The sequence below is a fragment of the Typopeltis vanoorti genome, chromosome 6, assembly GCF_054136105.1.
Source record: "Typopeltis vanoorti isolate ZY-2024b chromosome 6, IOZ_Tvanoo_1.0, whole genome shotgun sequence".
NCBI lineage: Eukaryota > Metazoa > Arthropoda > Arachnida > Uropygi > Thelyphonidae > Typopeltis > Typopeltis vanoorti.
Genome location: NC_143554.1, coordinates 3,796,455 through 3,823,468, shown reverse-complemented (window position 1 = coordinate 3,823,468; position 27,014 = coordinate 3,796,455). Strand labels below are relative to the sequence as shown.

The following is a 27,014-nucleotide window of genomic DNA, read 5'->3' as shown; positions in this document are numbered from 1 at the left end:
CTCTAAAAGTTAGATAGGGCTAAACGGCCTCACCTACTCCCTATATATAGGAACAAAAAGGCGTTAGCTGATTTTGTTTGGTAATAATAATATTTCGCGGTTATTGTTTTACCCTTTTCAAGATAATTAATAAACCAAATGCCGTTAGCATCCGAAAACACCGATGCCATGACCTTTCCTGCTGATGGAACCAACTTTGGCACTGAACAACTGGCTTCTGTCCACTGTTATGACTGCTGTTTGGATTCTGGTGTGATGGTGAATCCAAGTCTCATTCATAGTAATAAATCGACGCACAAAATCAGTTTTATTCTTATTAAAACGTCTAAGCAATGTTCAGAGATTTTCATGCAAGTGCGTTTTTGACCTGCTGTGAGCAAGCAATGCACGAATCTTGCGCCAAACTTTTTCATTTGCAATTCTTCAAGCAAAATATATCCTACACGTTCTTTTGAAATGCTATAGTCTCAGCAATTTCACACTTTGACTCGCTGGTCATTCAATACCATAGTATCGTGCACTTGATCATTGATTTCTAGTGTTGTTAAACTTTTTGGACGTCCTTCACGTGAATATCATCTTCAAGACTGGTAAGATCAACTTGAAACTCAGTAGCCCATTTCTTAATTTGCGGAAACGAAGGAAAAGAGTGCCCATAAACTTTTATGAACTTCGAATGAATTTCGTTTGGCGTTAAACCTTCTTTTACAAAGAATTTTATAACCGCACGATACTCAATTTTATCCATTTCAAGGGATACAGACAACACTTTTCCTTCAGACCGCTGTATAAAACAAACTACTTGATTGAATGACTTGAAATTTCACATGGATGCTTATGATAGATGTACCAATGTAGAAACAAAATCTTGCTGATAGTGTTACCATCTATGGTCGAGGCCGAGAACGTTTCAGACCATCATGGTATATACCCGTATATCTATACTTTGTCTCAGCATGATTTCCTCCCTTTTTTATTGTTTTTCTATCCACAGGTATAGTTGCTTTAAGTGAACTATTCCATTATTAAATGTTGTGTGTTTCTGGATACAGCAACGTAGTTCAAAGAACATTTTTATGATTCTGCCCATAAATGCAGGTGTCCTAACATTTTTATCGGCACAGCTTCTCCCTCGACCTTAACCGTTTGTAGCCACCTGGGCTGTCTATGCCTGGCAAAACACTGCAAATGATTTGCATCACCATGTTACCCGTATAGCTCCCTACTATAACAGAAGACAAAAAACCCTACCACTTTCTTGAAATCATGAAACCCATCCACGTAATAGTAAACAACCATGTCTTTTGTAGCTGGTCCTTCTCACACAGGATCAAACAAGGGTGTCCTCTGTCGGGATATTTTATATATTAGCCATCTGACCCTATCTGGTAAAATTACACAGCTGTCTACTGCCTAGAAAAAACTTAAGTTCTGTATCTCTCCCAAATGGAACATCACACTATCAGCGTAACTTGATGACGTCACAATCACAATAAGAAACGAGGACGAAATGAAAGTCATTCATTAAACAGACCAATGCACGTGAGATGCACTGAGAAACAAAATAAAATACAAGAAAAAGCAATAGCCTATGGATAGGGAACAGGAAATAACAATCGAATGCTCCTATTAAATGCCACGAAAGAGGCAAAAACACCTAAGGTTTACCTAGGCAACCACCTAAACCTATAAATACTGAACTAGACAGAACTACACATACTCCATAAAATATCCTGCGAGAATGATACAATACTCAAGTAGCCTCTTCTAGCAGAGGAACAGTGATCATCATAAACCAGATGGCAGCCAGCACTCTCAAAATGTTTACACCACCTGAAGACTTCCTCCACAATATTAAATCATTAACAACGTATTTCCCATGGAAAAACACAACTATAAATCCTAATAAGAAGTGGGACGGTTATATTTTTCCGAAAAATATAACAAACATTTCAAAAGTTGCTAGAATCTTGAAAACTTATTTCAATAATGCATCGTGGTCAGAGACATTACTAGAAAAAGAAGTAAACCTTGTTGCATGTCAGGTGAATGTCTAACCAGTCGAGCTTGCATTCACGAAACAAATATTTTCCAATGTTCCACCAGAAACAAGCCACCAAATGGTTTGAGAATTACCGTCAAAAAAAAACGCAGTGGCACTAAAAATCTGAATGCTGCGAGTTTCTGGTACTAAGCCTGAATTCGCACACATCAAATTACTTAGAAGACAGGCTTTAATGCACTTTACCGACAACACAATCGTCCCAATAGCAAAAAGAAAAAATACAGAAATCGATGGAGTACCTTGCATCTTTTGCATTGCTATGGCTGCTCCGTGCTTTTACTGCCTTTCTGCCACGAAGTAAAGCATGCCCATATATACCCAAGAACGAGATACCAGGTAACAATACATCAATCCTAACGAATTAGAAAACCAGAACCACAAAATTATATATATATATATATATATATATATATGTGTGTGTGTGTGTGTGTGTGTTATATATGTGTGTGTGTGTGTGTGTGTGTGTTACCGCGGTGCTCCGCGAGACGGAGCACCCCGACTGCGATGCAGTCGAAACTCTGAGAAGCGAACCCGGCGACGCCGCGTTCGTTGCATTCGGCGATCGAACAGGAGCCTGTGTAGCTCAGTTGATGTGGCATTTGCACACCACGGTGCTTGGCCGCACGAAGGAAGACTTGGCTTCGAGTCTAGTCGGCGACTAGAGGAAATTTTTCTAAGCCTTTTTTCGACCGGTTCCCGAGGTAATCGATCTCTGGCACATGGGCAAGCGGGTTTTTCCTCCCGGAAACTCGGGTTTTTCATCCCGTAAACTCAAGAAAATCGACCGTAGAACCCACATTATTTCAGACATTAAATATATTGTGTTAGGGACCACGAGATGGCGGCACATTTGAGCCGTCTCTCGTCACTGTGTACCGCTTAATTAGTGATAGCCTTGGGTCATCTATCTCTGATTGGTGCCAGTGGAGATTGAACTGCCCACTCAGTCTCCAAAAGTTAGATAGGGATAAATGGCCTCGCCTACTCCCCATATACGGGAATGAAAAGGCGTTAGCTGATTTTATATATATATATATATATTATACAAAACAAAAAAATTGAACATACTCAGGAAACAGCAACCATCTCAAGTACAAAACTTTCAGATAAATATTGAGGATATTTAGCCCCGGCAGAATTTCCGCCTACATCATCTAAAAACATGGGACAGGCCTACAACATCTTAATACAACGCATCTTTCACACCTTCCATATCAGATATGCGGTCCTTCCAAACTAATATTACTTTGCTATCGCTGCTAGTATAAGGGAAGAAATTCATATTTCTGGGAATTATTAAGAAGTGCACTAATTCCTTTCATTCCCCAAAGAAAGCGTAAGAAAACTTTAATACTCAAACAATCTTTTTTGGAAAATGGTTGCAGCCGTCTCTACACTGAGTCATTGACATTACTTATTTTTTGAACTTTCCACGATTTCAAGACTTCGGGATGAAAGTATAGCTGACAATTTCTATTTCTATTATTCCTATATCATATCATAATTGGCATATTATTGTCGAAAATAGTGTTAATTCTACGGGCGATTTTTCTGGATTGTTAGGCTAAACACACGAGTTGCAGGAAGTTTGGAAAAAAAAATAAAATAACTAATTGCTTTCTCCAGTGATGGGCTAATTGGCTGCGTTCTTATTTAATTTTACTTGTATGTTTTAATTTTTGAAACGGACACTAGGGTGTATTTGTGTTTGTAAACACATGTGTCGTTTGGCGATATAGTGTAGATATTTCAACATGTGGAGATTAACTAGCAGAGTGTTCAGTATTCGTGTAAGTTTCGAACATAAAGTTTAGTGTTCAGTTATTATTATTACTACGGGCGACTCCAAGGAGTCCTTAGACTCATCGAGGGAAGCCCTAAACATCATGTCCAAACAATAATTCGACATTCTCACAGTATCTATCATACCTTGCCTTGAACTCATTCACTGTCATAGCACCCACAACAGACTCTGGCAGCTTATTCCACTCATTTACCACTCTAAAAGTAAAGAACCCAGCTCTAATACCCTTACTAACCACACCCTTGTTTAGCTTCCATAGATGCTGTGGTAGTTCAGTGGATTGACGTTTCTTTTCAGCCTCGTGAAATAAAGGGATATTTTCGGTTAGATACATTACTGTGGTTAAATTTCATTGTTGAGAACGTACCCCCCCCCCTCTTATTTTATTTTATATTTTAAACATTACACGTGTGGGAAATAAATTTTACTTTACGAATTTTAACGAATTAACAAAGTCGAGAACTACCTGTATTTTGTGCTTTGGCGATAACATGGATAGCTAATGTTTTTCTTCCAGCCGAATACCTATACAAACGAGGGACAATATTTCGAGTACTGCACTGTTATTATTGTTATTATAACAGTGTCTCCATGGAGTCAGAAGACTCATTGCTGAGTATGACTTGCAGAAACATTCTATTTGTTTATTTATCTTTTATTATTTTAAGTTGGTTAGGATCATAATGGTAAACAGCAGAAGGTCTAGAATTTGTTCTGAACCGGAAATTATATTGCTCTCATCCGTCTTTGTACCACAAGCTACGTATAGGCAGTTCTTCCTGGTTGTACGATTTTTTTTTCCCCAAGTATTAACTAAGTCGAATATAATTGCAATACATAGATACTAAACCATAAATACAACATTTCAAACCATGCGCTTAGCTGTATAATAATACTGTTGTGTTCAGTTTATTGTGTAGCTGTGCTTGATGTAGCTATACAATAAATACAAAAAAAGAAGAAGTAGATACTGTGCCTAGTTTACTATATAGCTATACAATAAATACAAGATACAGATACAAAAAGCTATACATGAACTGCTAGTTCTTGGAGGATTTCAAGAACTAGATCATACAAAATGATACAGAAGCAGTCAATATTGCTAATCTGTTATTATTATTATTAAAACCTTGATGTAATTATCTCTGGAGGTCCCAGTATTGTGCACGTGCACACACCCACAGAGTTTCTCATACTATGCCTTAAATATGTTCACTGTCTCTGCACTCACCACTATCCATGCAAAAAAACGCTGCTGCTCAACCTCTTGCTGACACTCTCCTGGGATGACTTCCAGGGATGACTTCTTGTTTTCTCTCTATCTTCTCCCATTCTATGCAAAACCTCCCCAATATTAATCTAGTCATAATATCTTATATGTCTTGATCATATCCCCTCTCTTCCTCATATTCACCAATTTCTACAAATTACAGCTTGATGGTTCTACAAATACATCAGTGATCTGCTCGAAGCACACGAGAGTTCAGAAATGAAGATCTTGAAATGGCAAAATGTAAAGAACTTGAGGAAGAAGATTTAACATCTGAAATTCCTGTTTCTTCCTTCACTCTCAAGGAGCTTGATGAAGCTTTTCAACAGAAAGTGCAACTGAGATTTTCAAGTCATAAGATACAAATTTTGTACTAGAAAAGTTGCTGCAGATTTTAAAAATGCTTATGCATACTATCATGAAATTTATAAAGAAAAGAGAAGACTTCTTAGAAACAAATGAGTTATCATTTGCTTAATTTAAAAACTGCTTTCATGCCAGCAAAGGTTGGTTGATTGGTAGAGCCTCTGCTACTAATGGCTCACGCAAAAAGTTAAGCAAGTTTGAGTGTGGGTAGTAGTTGGAAGGGGAAAACAGCAAAACAGCCAAAGACAAAGCATTTGACGTCTTGGCTCCCTAGGAAACCCATGTGCCTGATACAGCCCTCAATAGACTAAAGATCACAGGCCTAATTCTTGTGTCTTATAACTGCCATCCCAAGCATGGCCTGGCAACCTACATCCAGCCTGGCCTCAAGGACATAACCATCTTGTACCTGATGCAGAATACTCTATAGGTATTAAAGTTTAAAATACCACCATCTATAATGTCTGCAAACCACCATTGCAATCCTGGCCTAATCAGATGGACCAGCCACCACCTCACCCTGCTATTCAACTCTCATCACACCATGTGAGGCTATTCCTCTAACAACCGGGATGGTAATAATCTAGTTAACTGGATGAATACATATAACCTGTATTGATTTATGATGCCAAGCAGGAAGGCACTCTCCACTCAGCCAGATGGAAGAAAACCTACACACAAGATCTGTGCATAGTCTCTGAAGACCACCATCTGCCAACAACCAGAACCATCCTTAAAAGATTCCCTAATAGTCAGCATTGTCCTACACTAATAGTGACAGGCATATCAATCGCAGTCATCAGCGGAACACCAATCGCTAGATGATACCTTCGCAGGTCTAACTGGAATGCATTTCAGAAAGAAATCGAGCAAACCATTAGAGCAATTCCACCCATTCCTAATTGCTATCCGAGATTTTGTTAAACTAATCAAAACTGCAGCCAATGCCTCTATTCTTAGAGGCTACAGAAAACAATACATCCCATGCTGGAGTAGAGAAACTGAGGAACTTTTAGCCAAGTATGAAAAAACTGAAGACCCAACTGTTGCTAAAGAGCTCATAGCAATTATGGATAAAAACAGAAAGGAAAAATGGATCTCAACCATCCACGAACTCGATTTCACCTCATCTAGCCGGAAAAGCTGGTCACTTTTGAGAAAATTAGGTGGAGCAGAACCAACGACACACAAAACAACAGAGATAACTCCTGATCAAATGGCTAATCATTTATTAAAAACTTCCAAAATACGTCCCAGCTCTATCAGGAAAATTACTGTGCAATCTTCCATCAGATAAATCCTGAAGACAGGACCCAAGCTTCCTGAACTTGTACACTCAGTATCTAAGGAAGAGGTAAAGGTAGCCTTAAAACTCACCAAGAATGGCAAGGCTGCAGGAGTGGATGGTATCCTCCCCGAGTTTCTGAAACATTTCGGTCAGCAAGGCCAAACATGGCTGGTCACCCTTTTCTCAAAAATTATAATGACTGGTAAACTGCCAGATCTGTGGTGGGAAGCCAAAATAATTGCCGTGCCCAAACCAGAGAAAGATCCAAATGATGTGAAAAATCTACAACCTGTCTCCTTGCTTTCCTCCCCATTTAAGCTCTTTGAAAGAAATCTCTTTAAAAGAATTTCACCACTCATTGAAAGAGCACTCCCAATTGAACAAGCTGGTTTTAGGCCAGGAAGAAGTTTGCTGTGACCAGGTCCTGGCCCTGACAACGCAGATTGAAGCAGGCTTCCAAAAGAAATTTAAATCTGGAGCCACTTTCATTGATCTAACATCAGCTTATGATGCAGCCTGGATCAGGGGCCTCCTCCTAAAGCTAGGAAATATTATAAGGTGCAAAAAAACTTTCCAGCTTTTTGAATCCATTCTCTCCAACAGAAAGATCCGGGTCCATATTGGCAGAAAAAAGAGGAGGCTCAGATTCCTTCACAATGGTCTCCCTCAGGGCTCTGTATTATCCCCTTTACTTTTTAACATCTGTGTGTACGACTTACCACATACCAGCTCAAACAAGTATATGTCTGCTGATAACCTAGTGATCCTACATCAATCTACCTCCTTTGCCAACCTGGAATCAACCTTGAACATAGACGTGGACATCCTCAAAGAGTACTTCAAGCAGTGGTACTTGAAGCCAAAACCAACAAAAACTGTGTTCACAGTATTTCACCTGAACAATGCAGAGGCGAATCGACACCTCAACCTTTTTTTCTGTGGAAAAATGGTAGAACACGAGCCTTACCTGAAATACCTTGGAGTGAGCCTGGACAGAAGTCTAACCTATAAAAGGCACATCACCAACCTGTCCAACAAAATTAAAACAAGAAACAATATCATTTCAAGGCTTGCTGGAACAACCTGGGGGTTATGGTGCAGAAGTCCTAAGGTCGTCTGCACTAGCCCTTGCATTCCCTGCAGGCAGAATATTGTGTGGGACAGTGAGAAGGACCCTCTCTCCTGGCTGCCTGTCCTATCTAATGTTGCTCCACCAAACATATGTAGAAGACAAGCCTCGATTGAAGAATTTAATATAGCAATGAGCAACCCAATTCTGCCCCTGCACCAAACTCTCATAAATCCACCTAGTCTTTGCCTAAAATCTAGAAAGCCTTTCTGGTCCATGGATGAACTCTCTTCAGCTGCCCTGCCATCAAGACCTGACATATGGAAAGGATACTGGTCCAACAATCTTCCAACAAATGGTTTCCTGGTAGAAGATTCCTGTGCTCTGCTGGTTTTGCTCTTCCTAGGAAGATTTGGTCATCAGTTAACAGAATCAGAACTAACCAGGGCAGATGTGACTACCTACCACATAATTGGGGACTGTTAGACCACCCTTATTGCGATTGTTCTCCTGTGGCTCAGATGATTACTCATATTGTGAACGATTGCCCAAGACGCCAATTTCACGGTGGTGGTCATCCACAAGGTGATGACCAACAGTTGAGGCCTTGGATTGGCTTTCCAGACTGGACATTGGCCTGTAGTTGTTCTGTATTCGTTTTGCCATAAGAATAAATAAACTGGATAGCTAGTGTGTTTCTTCCAGGCAAATGCCTATACAAACCACAGAATGACAGTATTTCGAGTATAGCCTATACAGACATATTTTATTTGTTTATTTATCCTTTATTTCATTTTATTGATTTTTTTTAAGTTGGTTAGGATCTTAATGGTAAACTGTTGAAGATTTGGATACCCAATCCCATCAAACTTATTATTTTTTGGGCACAAATCCAACTTATCTCAAGAGTTGATAGATCACATCTTTTGTGGTATTCCTGAAATGAGTTTTCAAATTATTTGTTGTTCTTGCAAAAAATTATTCACAGTTTATTCTCAATTTACTGTTTGTTTATGTATTTCGCTATGTAGCTTATTCAGTAATGACAGTGCCCTTTGGAAATATTTGCATGTGAATCCTCTCTGGATACAAAGAAATTTTATAAGGGTTTTTCATCACACATAATCAGCCAACATAACACATGCAACTAACAGCCATAAAATGCTGGTCTTATAGCCTTAGTTGCTTCAACTGTAATTCAGAACTTCTTATCAAGAATTAAGTATTTGCCTGTTCCAGCTTCTGTGTTTTGTTTTTTTTTCCCTTTTCTCTATATTTATCCACTTTCTGTTTGCCAATATCTTTCCATTCTACATAAATGCTCTTTCCATTTCTCTATATTTCTTGATATTTTCATTTAAATTATGAATATCCAGCTCTCTTCCTATTGTTTTCATTTTTTACATGGTATGATTTTTTTGAGTATCCGTTAACTGTTCTTAACTGGCTTAAACCCATTCATAAAATTTATTTCTACCTAACTGTATCTGCTTTAATCATTTTTACAGTCTATTTCTGTATTATATAATATATACTATTAGTGGGTGTTATTTTATAAGATTTAAGTTTTTTTTTTGTCTTGTTTTCTTATTCAGTCCTTTTAATTTTTCACAGATTTTCTGAGATATATAGGAAGACTTCATTTTATGTTTCCTCAATTTATGAAGAATTCAAATTAATGAAACATTTCAAAATCAATAACAAAAAATGAAATACTTAAACAAAAGCATAATGCAACATGTTGGCATTATTCATGATTGTTTTTTGTTTTATATTCTACAGCATTGTGGATAGAAATTACAAAACGTTTGCTTTAGGTTTTGGTCCACAGTGAACCACATAAAGACTGCTAAAACAGTGAAAGTGTAACTAATATTAGTGTTTAAATAATAGATTGAAAATGTCATCTAAACATAGAACTGATTCAATATCTATCTTCAAAAAAAAAAAAAGTTATCATTGAGGCAAAAATACAAGTCATTTGGCACATAAAATCAGGTGAGCATCATTCTGATTGGTATACAGCATTAAAGTTAACACCTTGTACAGTTTCAGCAATAGTATATTGTTGAAATTCATATAAAATAAAGCATTCATATGCAGGAATTGTTAATGCAAAAGTGTCAAGAACATCAGGTGAGAGTGAGAGCGGTCAATGTGTTTAAGGAGTCGTATGATAGACTGTGTTTCCTAGGAGGGACCTCCCTCGATGAGTCTTGATAGACTTGTGTTTCTTAGAAAAGACCTCCCACGATGAGTCTTTTGACTCCATGGTAATGATAATAATAATATTCAAAAGAGAAGTAATGGAAAAATTATTAGCACTGTGGATTGACAATATGAATCAAAACAATATTCCTGTAACTCAAGCAGTAATCATTAATATCTGACCTCCATGCAGTCAAAGAACTCATCATGAGAGGTCTATACTCTCTCATGCAGAAAGATCATCGAAGCGTGGCTTAAACCCATTCATAGTTTCCACACTTGCAACATTTTCAGGTAATGCATTCCACTCAGCCAATCACTCTCCATGCAAAGAACCTTCTCACAAAACCTATTATCAACAATAATATCAACAGTCAATATCCTTATGCAGCTTCCAGGGATGGCCTATAGTTCTACCCTTGCCTCCTTCTGCTCTATGAAATATCTTCTCCAGATTAATCTGGTAACAACCCCTCACCAACTTATGTCTCATTCATATCCCTTCTTCTGTCCAGAAGGATCGGCAAGTTGCATTCTCTCAATTTCCTTGTATCTGACATTCCATAGACCTGACACCAACTTAGTAAACCTTCTCTGGACTCTCTCCAATATATTCTCTTCCCCTCCCCTGGAAAACAGGTGATCAAATCTGTGCACAGCAGTGGCCCGATCAAAGCCTTATACAAGGAAACCACAGCTTCTGCATGTCAGTGTCTCATTATTGTCATAATCTGTTGGGATATATTTACAATTTTAGCAGTATGGCCCCTAAACTTCAAGTCTCTCTCCACCATCACTTCCAGATTTCTCATCTCCTCCACCTCCTTCAAAATTTCTCTATTAGTTGTATACTCTGCATCTTAACTTTGTCTACCAAATTTCAAAACCTGGTGAGTGGACAAATGATTAAAGTTATCAGTTTAATGTTGCAAATTACAAGGTTTTGAAATTTGGTAGACAAAGTTAAGATGCAGAGTATACAACTAATAGAGAAATTTTGAAGGAGGTGGAGGAGATGAGAAATCTGGAAGTGATGGTGGAGAGAGACTTGAAGTTTAGGGGCCATACTGCTAAAATTGTAAATATATCCCAACAGATTATGACAATAATGAGGACACTGACATGCAGAAGCTGTGGTTTCCTTGTATAAGGCTTTGATCGGGCCACTGCTGTGCACAGATTTGATCACCTGTACATTAATGACATTGAGACTTGTCATTAATGTTTAACTTGTACATTAATGACATTGAGACTGGCTTAAATGGAGATGCACAGCTGTTTGCCAATGATGCAAAGTTGGGAAGGGCTATGTCTGCTCTGCTCTACTTCTCATAGTTCTTCCCAACTTTGCATCATTGGCAAACAGCTGTGCATCTCCATTTAAGCCAGTCTCAATGTCATTAATGTACAAGTTAAACAATAATCCCAAAAGAGATCCCTGTGCCACTCCACTCTACTAGTGACTTTTGTTGTTTGGGATACCACTTCTCCATACACATCTTTTAGCATAGCACTACTGCTGATACCTGTCCAACAGTCAATCAGCTATCCAGTTGTTCTGTTATCTAATCACATCTGTTTCAATTTAACCACTAGCATGTCATGTGGCAGTCTATCAAAGGCATTTTGAAAAATCCAAATACATCACTGTATATGCATCTCCTTTATCAAGTGAATTTTTCACCTTGTTGTAATATGTAAGAAGATTACTGAAACCTGACCTCTCCCTAACAAACCCATGCTGACCATCATAAAGAATACTGCCCACTTCTGATTCCTACTCCTCATTAACTTTTCTAGCATCTTAACAACTCCAGATACACAGATTGGACCATAATTTATACCCTTAATCTTATCCCCCTTCTTTGTGAAGTGGAACACTTTCCCCACCCTCCATTCCTTTGGGTCTTGCCCTGTTTCAAGATTCATGTTAAATAGTTGTACCAAAGGTGCCATTAATTCCATAGAGCATTACCTCAAGATGCATAGCAATACACTGTCAATTCCAATTGCCTTACTAATATGAAGCTTACTTAATTTCTCATATACTTCCTGCTCACTCTCCATCAGTCCCTCCATACCATACTTTCTACACTCCAGTTTCTTCTGATGTTTCATGAGGATGGAATATACTGAAGAACTGATTCATTGAATACTTCAACTATGTCCTCCCCATTAGTTCCCATCCTGCATGTATCATCATTTGGCATCATTCTCCCATAGTCATTTTTTCTTCTGCTTGCCACAGATTGAAAGAACTGACTAGGATTTTTCTTAGCTTGTTTGGCTAATTTCTTCTTATCGCACTTTTGCTGCCCTGATCATTACCGACATTCATTTGTGTTGGAAGATTTGTGGAAGAAGGAAGATTTCATGCTTAATCTCTTCATCCATTTTAGCTCCACCTTGTTTAGTTTATCACCTTCAGAATACGCTCAGACATTGCTGCTGTTAAATAGCTTTTGATCAATGTCTATGCAGTGTCTGTATCCTTCCCACTCAATTCCTCTTTCTACATTTAGCTTCCAGTTTTCTCCTAAGTTTTCCATAATCACTGGCCTCGTAGTTCCATATATATATCCCTTCTTTATAGAAGTGGTGACTGATGCAATCCAGGTGATCACTTCATGGTCACTCTCACCAGCTTGGAGAAGATCAGACTCCATTCACAGTTACATCCTCGGATTATATCATCCTCGGATTATATCATCAGTTCTAAAACTCTTAATCCTCGTGTGTCCGCTGTTATATACTACTTAAGATTGTTGTTCCTTAAGAACTCAAGAAATTTATTCTCTTTATTCTCTGATGCTATCTCTTCATTCCAATCAGTATTACTGTAATTGAAATCACAATGATCACCCTTCACTTGCTCACTAAGCCAAGTTGCCTAGATATTTTTTTATCACCCCTTTCCATATTCCCTGGCCTGTAGTAACACCTGCACCAAATATCTCATTCTATCAACCTCCACTTCCCACCATACTGCTTCAAAACCACTGCCACTTTTTTCTCCTTGTATCTCAACTTTACATAGACGTAATTCCCCTGCTATCATCAGAAGCACTCTCACTCCCTTCTTGCCCTTCCTATCTTCACAGAAAACATCATATCCTTCCATTTCTATTCCAGTTAAGTCATTTCATTCAACCATGTTCCACTTATTCCAACTATTTTCAGGCAGGTAAACTCAATTGATACCACCATTTCTTCTCCCTTATTTTTGATACTCCTAGCATTTGTAAATAAGCATAACAATTCATATCTTGGTCTATAACCAGTCTTATCGATGCTGCCTTCCCATCTCTGACCTATCTTTACCTGATCCTGTCTGCTTAACTTCTGCCCCATATATTCCTGGCTGTTCTATTCCTTTGCTGATCATCCACATATATGTATTCATTACTACTTTCAGAATCCAATCTCAAAGTAGTAATGAATACATATATGTGGATGATCAGCAAAGGAATAGAACAGCCAGGAATATATAAAGAGAAAAGGTGACCAGTAAACTCATGAGCAGTGTTGCCAAATGAAAATTATTAAAAACAGCTAAATCTTAAAAAAAAAGAGCTAAAAAGGAGTTAAAAATAAAAATTTGAAGCTAAAATTTTAAAAGTAGTAGCTGATACTTTTAAGTTACTTACTTTATTCAAGTTGAAGTGATGCTTGCATATAAGTGGCTAAATACATCTTCCATGTGGTCTTCTGCGTTTAATTCACCTACATTTTCACTTAGATTTTTAACTTTATTATATGCGGCATCGTTCCAATAATACTCAGTGTAGATGCCGGTAATTGATAGTCTGTACTAGTCTGCACTTGTTGTTATGCCTAAGGCCATACTTGCCTGACAAAATAGCTGTCAGCATTGGCAATTCCATCTTATTTCTTAATTTAGTTTTAACTACATTCATGGAACTAAAAATTTGTTCAATTTCCCCATTAGAATTTGGCAGTATTAATAAATTTATTGCACACTGAGCAATTTCTTTAAATGGATTCATTTCAAATGCATCTTTATATTCTCGTACTTCAGTCCAGAATAGCTCAGTGTTTTCTATATTTGTCCATTTATTTAAGTGGATAGTATAGTACTGTATTCAGTAGCAGCAGCAATATCTTTTCTGTTTTCAGCATTATTCCTAATATGGGTGTAACAGGTTCTTTTATATGTTTTAGGGTATTGTCAACAGAAAAAGAAGACATTATTCTTAAAATATTCAAGTTTTCAGGCAACCTTTGCTTAAGCTGTTTGAAGAGACCAAGAAGAAACTGTCTTGCTCTACTTCTAAGATTTTGCTAAGATGTACTTCAGTCCATTTTATTTTTATTTAGTTTATTTTCTTTTGTATCATTAACTCTGAAATTTTTCTTTCAAATCTGTACCCAAGATTTGGATTGGGATCCAAATAGTCATCAATCTCTGATTCTAGAGGGTTGACTGTGGATGATGGTAGCACTAACATATTAGCAATAGAGCGAATCAAACGAGAAAGGTCTTTAAATAATCTCATCTTATCCACACTGTTAGATTCGAAAATTTTGTTAACTTGCCAAACTTGAACTGGATGCAAAAATAAAAGGTATAACAGATTCCTTTTATCTTTGTACATATCCCACAAAATTTGAGCTTTGTAACATTTCTCAGTCACACTCACGACTTCGAAGTGAGTTTTTAATTCCAACCACTGGCAGAGAATTCTGTCTACTGCAGGTTCAATGGAGAGCCACCTTGTTGCACAATTGCTTACAATTTTCAGATGAGCATCATTTTCATTGATAGTTTGATACAGCTCTTTGTATGCTGCTTGTCTTGAAGAAGAATGTGAAAACCACGTATACATTTCACAACTAAAAATTCTAATTTTCTTGGGAGAGATTCTGCACAAGTGTGAGACATTGCCAGTTGTAATGAATGGCATACACATCTAATTAAAATTAAGGAAGGATTATATGCCTTGTTGTTCATAAATGCCATTATTGACACCAACCATAACACTGGCATTGTCTGTACCAACTGCAATGAAATTTTTCATGTCCTGTTTCTCGGTCAAGAGCTCTTTTTTCAGTGCAGCCACAATACCACTAGCGTCACACTTTTCTAGAACCACCATGCTCAGAAATGTATGCATAATTTTGTTAAATTTCTTGCTATAATAAATGATGGCCATTCCTAAAATCTTATTCACTGTGATATCATTGAATTCAACTATTAGCAAGCTGAAATTTTCATCTCCAATGTCCCCAATTAGATCTTCAAATTGCTTACTTAGAATATTCTTTGCAATTGCAGAGCACTTAGTTCGGTGCATTTTTACCTTTGGCATAATTTGACTGTCTGAGATGATCTTTTTGCAAAGATCTACTAGATAATTGCAACTGTCGAATGATGAGTGACAACAAAGAAATAATGCTAACCTACCTTCAAAGTTTGCAGTCTCATCAGACTTTTCACAAGCATATTTATAATAGGAACAGCCTTATATGGAACTGCAGCAAGATGTTTCTTAGTTTCGCTATGCTTTACAAGCTGATAATATTTGGCAGCTATATCACATCTACAAAACACAGTGGCCTTTTGTAGCATCACCAGGAACTTCGCACAACCATTTACTAAACATTCCCATTTGCAAACACTCCCTACTAAATTTTTGTTTGTAAGCTTTATTTTTTTCTTTGCCTCATTTTTGAAGAAGGGTATACAACTCTTTACTGCAACGAATTATGATCAGTCTTTGAAAACTTCCCACTCGCTATCGTAATTACCAACCAAAACACTGTACAAAGACTAACTTGTAGCGGTGCTATCAACTTTAAGGCGACAAAATGGCAGACTGTTGGGTCGCGTGACTGACTGACTGACGTCATCATGCGTTTGAAATGTGTACAATGCTCGCACCAGACGTAAGATACAATTCCTTATCAAATGCGAACATCTGGAAAACTTTTAAAATAATTTCTTTAACAGTAAGTTATAAAAACAACTAAAAAGAGCTGAAACTAGTTCTGAAGGAGCTAGATTTGGAGCTAGGTGCTAGATTAAAATTTTTGGAGCTAGGGAAGAAAAAAAGCTAGATCTAGCTCCAAAAGAGCTAAATTGGCAATACTGCTCATGAGCAGTACAAGCTCAGGCAAGATTGGATTATGAGAAGAATCTAGATGAGCAGGCTATAGGAAATCCCAAAGAGTTCTTTCATTATGTGGCAAGTAAGAAGAAGAATAACTATGGAAGATTAACCTTAATGAGTGATGATGATCATGAGGAGACAGAAACAGATAAAATAGCCGAGTTACTGACTGATCACTTTGCAAGGGTATATCATCCTAGTGAGGTTATTGCTTTAAGCTATTTGACAGACATTAACTTGGAAACAGAGGTGGATGAATTGAAGTTCTAAGGATATTGCAGAATCTCAATGTAAATACAGCTGTAAGATTAGATGACATATCAGCTAGGGTTTTGAGAGAATGTGCAAAGGAACTGGCAGTGCCTTTCACTAAGCTGTTTAATTTAAGTCTCAGCTCTGGTAAAGTTTCAAGGGAGTGGTAAGAGGGCAAAATTCTTTGCAATTGCAGATTAACTTCTGTTATATAAGCATTCTCTTACATAACAGAGGTTCTAAGATTGCAGTAGCAAATTATAGACCAATCAGTATCTCAGCCATAGATGGTAAAAGTACTAGAAAAATTGGTAAAAAAAGAGAACTCAAGAATGGGTAGATAAAATATGATACTGTATAAATATGATACAGCATAGCTTTGTGAAGGGTTGGTCATGCCTTAGTAATTTACTAACTTTTTATAATAGAGTAACAGCTGAGTTGAATAAAAGAAATAGCTGCATGATGATTTTGCTGGATTTTACAAAAGCATTTTACAGAATACCACATGGAACTCTGTTATGCAAATTAGAACAAACGGAAATGGATATGACACTGGTTAAGTGGATAGGAAGGTGACTGCTGGACAGATATCACAAAGTGGTATATGTAGGGGCAGAATTGAGTCGAAAACATGTACTAATGGTGTGCTGCAAGGTTTAATCCTGGGACCATTGTTGTTTAATTTGTACATAAAAGATATGGGAAATAACCTGAAACGAAATATTAAGTTGTTTGCTGATGATGCAAAATTAGATAGAGTAATAGTTAATCAAGACGAGAGAGCTTGCAAGAAGATTTAAATAGGCTGTCAGTATGGGCAAAAGTTCATGGGTGTCAGTTTAATGTCGAGAAATGTAAAGTTATGCATTTTGGGATAAATAGATTACAAGCTGTGTAGCACATTGATGGAAGTGTACCCCAGTAAATAGATGAAGCTAGAAATTTAGGGGTGGTGGTAGACAGAGAGTTAAAGTTTAGAAGACATATTGCTAAAGTAGCCTATAAGATTACTTGGCTATTGAAGAACACATTAACAAGTAGAGATAAGGAAGTTGAGTCACAATACTCATCTTAGGCAACACAAAGGGTTACTGTACTATATCATTCCTTAAAGTCACTCACTGTCTGTACTCTCATGTCAAATATCATCTACTCCTGCTGCCTTTCCACATTTCAAGCCTTTGATGGCTTTTTCTACTTCAAGTATGGATATGTATTCCTGACTGCATGCCTAGTCAGTGTTTTTTTACCACTGTGCTGTCATCACTGCTTGTTTCATTTAGCAGTTTTTCAAAGTAATTACTCCACACTTCAATGATATCTTTTCTCCCATTTTCATGTCACCTTTATCATCTCTAACTCCTTTTACAGCACTCTTTCCTCCATTCCTAAGCTTCTTCAACAACCTCCAGAATATTTTGCCACCTTCTTGATATTTATTTTCTGTATTCTTGCCAAAGTCCTCCCATGACTTTTGTTTAACTAGTTTTACACAGTGTTTAGCATTTGTCTCTGTATTCTCTAAGACCACAATCCACCTGACTTGCATGTTTTTTCTTATTCTCCCAGAGTTATTGCAATTTTTCTCTTTTTTCCTTAATTTATTGAACTAGTGCATCTAGTAAACTGTTGCCTGTTTCCATTATGGATGTGTTTTAAAATTTATTTATTTTTTCTTTTTAGATCTCAAAGAATTTTTTAAATGACTTACGATTCTACAGCATTCCTCTGCATCAAGAATGGGCTGCAATGGCTAAAAAAGCTTTGAAAGGGAAAGATCCAGAGGATGCGTTAATATGGAACACCCCGGAGGTAAAAAGATATTTTTTAGTTTTATAACTACTCAGAATAACCTCAGTAGTGTCCCTAAGATTAGAAACTTTTCAGGATCAAATTTTCTTGATTTGAAATAATTAATTACTTCGAGATTATGGGAGTTTCTCTCTCTCTTTTTTTTTTTTTTTTTTTCAAAAATTTTTAGTAATTCAGTTTGACATAAGACTTAGTATTATCAGCATTCTATGTCATAATATGTCATTGTGACATATTTCATTATGTCATTCTCAGAAATACTCTGATTCTAATATTCCATTTTGTATTTTATAATCTTCCAAATATGTGTATGCTGCTCAAGTAATTACTAGGAACAAGCTGTTGGTAAAGCATTCCTATATGTTAAGGCTCAGATTCTATTATTTCCAATACTTTTCAGATGATGGCATGACTGAAACAGCAACTTGGGGAGAATTAACTGTGTTCTCTTACCAGGATCTTGGCTGACTAGCCATCAGTCATACTTGTAGCATGTTGAGCACAGTTAAGCCTGGGAAGGATTTGCAGGGTGCTTAAGGGTCAAAGCTGTATAACTGAGAGCTGTATAACTCCACATAGCCTTTAAAGGAATACAGAAAACCGACCAGGGTTTTCTGCAAAACTGACCTAATGTCCAATCCTCACCTTCTCGTGGTGCACCCTGTTGGGAATCTACTTGGATACTGAACGAACGAGGATGGGCTGGCAATTTGGGATTTAGCCGACCAAATTGTATTCTTATTGGCTTAAACCAATATTCAAAATGATGGTACAACATGACAAAATTTCATGCCGGTTGGGGCATCGCCTGGTTAAACGAGGCTCCCATTGTTTTGGCCAGGGAACCAGGGTGAACAGCGAAAAGTCAGTTACTGGAACAAATCTGAAAACACACCCCAACTCAACATCACCAGAGTTAAAGATCGGTACTATCAACATAAGAAGCCTGAATGGTAAAGAAATGGAGCTGGCTGAGGAATTAGGTAAATACCAGATTGACATAATAGGGGTGACTGAAACAAAAAAGACAAAAACTGGTGGCATATTTTCGAGCAATAAATACAAAATGTTATATTCAGGCAATGACAATCAAGAAAAAGAAGGAGTAGCCATAGTATTCAACACTAAATATGAGGCTAATCTTCTTGAATGGCAGGCAGTCTCAAGTAGAGTGATCTGGGCAAATATCAGAATGGGAAACTTGACAATGAGACTTATTTGTGCCTATGGTCCCACAGAAGGTTCTACTAAGGTAGAAGTGGAGGAATTTTTTGAGTCTTTAGAGAAAGCAACTGACACAATGAAAAAGGAAAAGTTGGTCCTTGTTGGGGATCTAAACAGCAGAGTAGGAAATGATTGTCAGACATACAAAGATATTTTGGGAAAATTTGGAGAAAAGAGCAAAGCTAATAATAATGGCAAATACCTGTTGGATTTCTGCTCAAGACATGGGCTGGTTATTACTAACACAATGCTCCAACATAAAAATGTGCACAAATTCACATGGAAAGAAGAGGCAAGGAATAAGAAAAGTTTCATTTACTATGTTATTGTTGTTAGTGATATTTTCTCCCTGGTGCAGGACACCAGAGTGTACAGATGATTTGAAATTGGAAGTGATCACTATTTAGTTTTGAGCAGGATAAAATTAATTTCATATTGAAAAGAATGACATGTAAGAAAGTTTTAAAGCAAATAAACGTTGAGTAGCTCTCAGATGTGAACTGCAGACTAAAATACACAAAGATTATTGAAGAAAAAATGAAAGAGTTTGAGAAACAGGAACCAAACCTTGGAGATTCAGTGGCAAGCCTTGAAGAAAACCCTGATTGATTTAACAAGAGAGGCATGTGGTGAGGTTGTCTGCAAGGATAGAAAAATCAGAACTCCATGGTTGACACAAGCAGTTAAAGAGGCAGTGAAGGAAAAGAAGAAAACATATCAAAAGTTCTTGGCAAATAAATCATCTTGTGCTCTTAGAGAATACAGAGACAAATGTAAGAAAGCTAAACACTTTGTAAAACTAGCTAAACAAAAGTCATGGGAGGACTTTGGCAAGAACATAGAAAATAAATATCAAGAACATGGCAAAATATTCTGGAGATTGTTGAAGAAGCCTTAGAAATGGAGGAAAGAGTGCTGTAAAAGGAATTAGAGATGATAAAGGTGACTTGAAAACGGGAGAAAAAGATATCCTTGAAGTATGGAGTAATTACTTCGAAAAATTGCTAAATGAAACAAGCAGTGATAGTACAGTGGTAAAAAACACTTAACAGGCATACAGTCAGGAATACATACTTGAAGTAGAAAAAGCCATGAAAGGCTTGAAATGTGGAAAGGCAGCAGGAGTAGATGATAATTGACCAGAAATGCTGAAGTATGGTGGTATAAAAGTCTTACAGTGGCTGCACTACATAGTTCAGAAGGCCTGGACAGAGGGGAAAATTCTTGACGATTGGAGTAGAGCTCTCATAGTACCCATATATAAAAAGGGAAATAAAACTGAATGTGAGAATTACAGAGGTATTTCCCTACTGAGTGTTCCTGGCAAGATCTATTCTCAACCGTTTCTCAAGTATACTTGAGAAACGGTTGAGAAGAATTGTGGAAGAAAAGCTGGGTGAAGAACAAGCTGGATTCAGGCCAAATAGAGGCTGTCAGGATCAGATCTTCACTTTACGACAAATAGTGGAGAAATCATGGGAATATAACAAAGATCTGTATTTAAGTTTTGTCCATCTGGAAAAGGCATATCACAAGGTGCCAAGAGAGAAGCTATTCAATACAGTTATATCGTGTCAATGGGGCATTATAATCAAGCAATACTTAGTCTGTATTTGAGTTGTAAGTCAGCAGTTAGAATTGAAAGAAGTACAGGAAGATGGTTTAATGTTAAATGTGGAGTGAGATAAGGATGTACATTATTCCCTCTGTTATTCATTATCTATATGGATCACATTATGAAGGAAAGTGGTATTAAACATGATATCAAAATTGGAGATGTTAATATCAGCTCTTTGCTTTATGCAGACGATATTATACTGCTAAATAAATCTGCTACAAGTCTGCAAGATTCCCTGCCTAAATTGAATAACTGTTGTAATAGATATAGTATGAAGGTCAGCAATAAAAAGACAAAGACAATGAAAATAGGCAGAATCGTTGAAAATGTCAACTGCGTTGTGAACGGAGAACCTGTGGAACAAGTAAAACATTTCAGCTACTTGCGCACGATTTTTAGTGAAAATGGTAAATTAAATATGGAAATAGACAATAGAATCAACAAGGCTGGTATGGTAGGAAGTCAATTGAATAAATTCATATGGAATAAGAGAGAAATTAGTCGGAACACTACATTAGCTGTATACAAGAGAGTATTCAAGCCCATTTTAACTTATGGATCTGAGAGCTGGGTCAGAAGTAAAACATTTGGCAAAAGACTGGAGACCGCAGATATGAGAGTCCTTAGAAAGATTAGAGGCGTGAACAGATGGCATCAATGGCAATATCATATTAAAAATGATGATATTAGGAAAGAACTTGATATTGTCAGCATCCAGGAATGCGTTAGCAGAGCTAATCTCAGGTGGTATTGTCACTTAAACAGAATACGCAAGGAAAGATTAGCAAAACAAGTGTTCTCTGCCAGGTTGGCAGGAAAACCACCCAGAGGAAGACCAAGATATAGGTGGATTGATACGGTACAATGTACCTTAGACGATAGAAATATAAGATCTGATAATGTTGGAGTCTTGACAAGTAACAGACTGATTTGGAGGAAAATTGTAGATAGGAAGTTAGTAATGATGTAAATTTTTTATGTAGTACTATCATATCCTGTACACCCCTTGAGGGTACATGGCAGGAAGTTGATGATGATGATGGATTTCCATGGTGGGCTGGCAACCTACAACACAGTCAAAAACCCAAATGGAACTGATATAGATGACAGTGCCAGTATTTCAATGAAGTCTTAGTGTCACACCTCCATGTGGACCACCCCCCTCCCTGGGAAACGTGGTGTTATAATAAGTCATGGCAAAGTTGATGCTGAGTAAAGGGCTGGCAAAAAGCTATAAAATGCATTTTCCGAGACGTTATGTGGCCAGCATGGGAGATTAGGCCATAACCCCTCCACTGCAATGCCAAGAAAAAGAAGAAGAAAGAAATCCAGTGTTTGCCCATTATGGACATGGGCCATAAAGCCCATGTCCATAATGGGCAAACACTGGATGTGACTAAATTTCCCCAACTATATGACTACTCTGATCGAAACCATTTATGGAGATCAGAGCATGATGCAGTCAGGAAACTTTCCCAAATAATAAGCAACGCTGGAATAGCTTAAAGAACTCATAAATATAATAGTAATCAATGCAATCCTCTTTTCTTCTATATTGGGACATTTAATTGTAGAACACTTAAAGATAAGGAAGACCTGACCATCTTACAGCAAGAACTAAAACATATTAAATGGAACATTATAGGCTTAAGTGAAGTATGCAGGCAGGATAAACATTTAATAAAACTAAAAAATGGAGATTATTTATACTGTTATGGGAAAAGAAAAGGACAATATGGAGTAGGATTTCTAATTAAGAAAACAACTGCACACCTTATAGAAGAATTTAATTATACAGATGAAAGAATAATAGAAATCACACTTAAAATAAACTCGAAACTTAAAATCATCATCATCATCATCAAATTCCTGCCAGGTACCCTCAAGGGGTGTACAGGATATGACAGTACTACATGAAAAAATTACATCATTACTAACTTCCTATCTACAATTTTCCTCCAAATCAGTCTGTTACTTGTCAAGACTCCAACATTATCAGATCTTATATTTCTATCGTCTAAGGCACTTTGTACCGTATCAATCCAAGACCAAGATATCACTATATCTTGGTATTCCTCTGGGTCGTTTTCCTGCCAACCTGGCAGAGAACACTTGTTTTGCTAATCTTTCCTCTCCCATTCTATTTAAGTGACCATACCATCTGAGATTAGCTCTGCTAACGCATTCCTGGATGCTGACAATGTCAAGTTCTTTCCTAATATCTTCATTTTTAATATGATATTGCCATTGATGCCATCTGTTCACGCCTCTAATCTTTCTCAGGACCCTCATATCTGCGGTCTCTAGTCTTTGGTCAAGTGTTTTACTTCTGACCCAGCTCTCAGATCCATAAGTTAAAATTGGTTTGAACACTGTCTTGTATACAGCTAATTTAGTGTTCCGACTAATCTCCTTCTTATTCCATATGAATTTATTAAATTGACTTCCCACGACACCAGCTTTGCTGATTCTGCTGTCTATTTCTATATTTAGTTTACCATCTTCACTAAAAATTGTGCCTAAGTAGCTGAAATGTTTTACTTGTTCCACAGGTTCTCCATTCACAACACAGTTGACATTTTCAATGATTCTGCCTATTTTCATTGTCTTTGTCTTTTTATTGCTGACCTTCATACCATATCTATTACAACAGCTATTCAATTTAGTCAGAGAATCTTGCAGACTTGTAGCGGATTTATTTAGAAGTATAACATCATCCGCATAAAGCAAAGAGCTGACATTAACATCTCCAATTTTGATATCAGGTTTAATACCACATTCCTTCATAATGTGATCCATATAGATAATGAATAACAGAGGGGATAATGTACATCCTTGTCTCACACCAGATTTAACATTAAACCATCTTCCTGTACTTCCTTCAATTCTAACTGCTGACTCACAACTCAAATAAAGACAAAGTATTGCTTGATATAATGCCCCATTGACACCATATAACTGCAGCGTATTGAATAGCTTCTCTCTTGGCACCTTGTCATATGCCTTTTCCAAATCGACAAAACTTAAATACAGATCTTTGTTATATTCCCATGCTTTCTCGACTATTTGTCGTAAAGTGAAGATCTGATCCTGACAGCCTCTATTTGGCCTGAATCCAGCTTGTTCTTCACCAAGCTTTTCTTCCACAATTCTTCTCAACCGTTTCTCAAGTATACTTGCATAGATCTTGCCAGGAACACTCAGTAGGGAAATACCTCTGTAATTCTCACATTCAGTTTTATTTCCCTTTTTATATATGGGTACTATGAGAACTCTACTCCAATCATCGGGAATTCGTCCCTCTGTCCAGGCTTTCTAAACTATGCAGTGCAGCCACTGTAAGACTTTTATACCACCATACTTCAGCATTTCTGGTCGAATATCATCTACTCCTGCAGCCTTTCCACATTTCAAGCCTTTGATGGCTTTTTCTACTTCAAGTATGGATATGTATTCCTGACTGCATGCCTGGTCAGTGTTTTTTATCACTGTGCTGTCATCACTGTTTGTTTCAATTAGCAGTTTTTCAAAGTAATTACTCCATACTTCAAGGATATCTTTTTCTCCTGTTTTCATGTCACCTTTATCATCTCTAATTCCTTTTACAGCACTCTTTCCTCCATTCCTAAGCTTCTTCAACAACCTCCAGAATATTTTGCCACCTTCTTGATATTTATTTTCTATATTCTTGCCAAAGTCCTCCCATGACTTTTGTTTAGCTAGTTTTACACACTGTTTAGCTTTCTTACATTTGTCTCTGTATTCTGTAAGAGTAAAAGCTGACTTATTTGCCAGGAACTTTTGATATGCTTTCTTCTTTTCCTTCACTGGCTCTTTAACTTCCTGTGTCCACCAGGGAGTTCTGATTTTTTATCTTTGCACACAACCTCACCACATGCCTCTCTGGCAGAATCAATCAATGTTTCCTTCAGAGTTTGCCACTGAATCTCCAAGGTTTGATTCCTGTTCTCAAACTCTTTCATTTTCCTTTCAATAATATTTCTGTATTTTAGTCTACAGTTTACATCTGAGAGCTGCTCAACTTTTATTCGCTTTAAAACTTTCTTACATGTTATTCTTTTCAATATGAAATTCAATTTTATCCTGCTCAAGACTAAATAGTGATCACTTCCAATTTCAAATCCTCTGTACACTCTGGTGTCTTGCACCAGGGAGAAAACATCACTATCAACAATAACATAGTCAATGAGACTTTTCTTATTCTTAGCCTCTTCTCTCCATGTGAATTTGTGCACATTTTTATGTTGGAACATGGTGTTAGTAATAACCAGTCCATGTCCTGAGCAGAAATCCAACAGATATTTGCCATTATTATTAGCTTTGCTCTTTTCTCCAAATTTTCCCAAAATATCTTTGTATGTCTGACAATCATTTCCTACTCTGCTGTTTAGATCCCCAACAAGGACCAACTTTTCCTTTTTCATTGTGGCAGTTGCTTTCTCTAAAGACTCAAAAAATTCCTCCACTTCTACCTTAGTAGAACCTTCTGTGGGACCATAGGCACAAATAAGTCTCATTGTCCAGTTCCCCATTCTCATATTTGCCCACATTACTCTACTTGAGACTGACTGCCATTCAAGAAGATTAACCTCGTATTTTGTGTTGAATACTATGGCTACTCCTTCTTTTCCTTGATTGTTATTGCCTGAATATAACATTTTGTATTTATTGCTCAGAAAGATCTCACCAGTTTTGGTCTTTTTTGTTTCAGTCACCCCTATTATGTCGATCTGGTACTTATCTAATTCCTCAGCTAGCTCCGTTTCTTTGCCATTCAGGCTTCTTACGTTGATAGTACCGATCTTTAACTCTGGTGATGTTGAGTTGGGGTTTGTTTTCAGATTTGTTCCAGTAGCTGACTTTTCGCTGTTCGCCCTGGTTCCCTGGCGAAAACAACGGGGGCCTTGTTTAACCGGGCGACGCCCCAGCCGGCATGAAATTTTGTCATATTGTACCATCATTTTTTATTTTGGTTTAACCAATAAGAATACAATTTGGTCGGCTAAATCCCAAATTGCCAGCCCATCCTCGTTCGTTCAGTATCAAAGTAGATACCCAACAGGGTGCACCACGAGAAGGTGAGGATTGGACATTAGGTCAGAAGCCCTGGTCGGTTCTCCGCATTCCTTTAAAGGCTATGTGGAGGTCTCCTCTCAGTTATACAGCTTTGACCCTTAAGCACCATGGGAGATCAGGATCATCCAAATATATGCTCCCACCTCATCCCATACTAATGAAGAGATAGAAGCATTTTATGATTCACTGCAGCACACTCTACACAAAAAAAGAAATAGCAATCAGAACTTTATTATAGTAATGGACAATTTTATGGACAATATATGCTCCCACCTCATCCCATACTATTGAAGAGATAGAAGCATTTTATGATTCACTGCAGCACACTCTACACAAAAAAAGAAATAGCAATCAGAACTTTATTATAGTAATGGACAATTTTAATGCCAAAATGCCAAGCATTCCTCTCACCAAATAGACACAATAGGACCATATGTTTACAGTACAAGCAGCAACTCAGGAATGGCTCTTACAGAATTCTCTGTCAGTAACAAGCTTTACATTATGAATACATTTTTTAAGAAAGCCCCCAAAAGAAAATGAACATGGAGAAGTCCAAATGGAAAAATAAAAAATGAAATAGATTATATACTGTGTAATAATAAAGAAATAGTCCAAGATACATCAGTACTAAATCAAGTAAAAACAGGAAGTGACCACCAACTTGTGAGAGCAAAAATTAAAATAAAACCCAAATTAGAAAGAATAAAATGGCTAAACAACAAAATATCAAGAAGTTTTCACTTAAAACCTATTGAAAACAAAAAGAAGAATTACAAAGAAAAACTCAATCAAAAACTTGACTTA

At 37.2% G+C, this 27,014-nt stretch overlaps 1 protein-coding gene across 1 annotated transcript in view; it reads left to right on the top strand.

Annotated features, from left to right (window-relative positions):
- The first annotated feature begins 3,785 nt into the window (after positions 1-3,785).
- LOC150105253 (methylmalonyl-CoA mutase, mitochondrial-like) overlaps positions 3,786-27,014 on the top strand; it is a 429,676-nt gene continuing 406,447 nt past the window's right edge. Inside the window, exons 1-2 of the mRNA XM_090394648.1 lie at positions 3,786-3,855; positions 18,140-18,268. Of these exons, the coding sequence (XP_090250774.1) occupies positions 3,820-3,855; positions 18,140-18,268 (165 nt within the window). The 5' untranslated portion in view covers positions 3,786-3,819. The remainder of the gene's footprint in view (positions 3,856-18,139; positions 18,269-27,014) is intronic.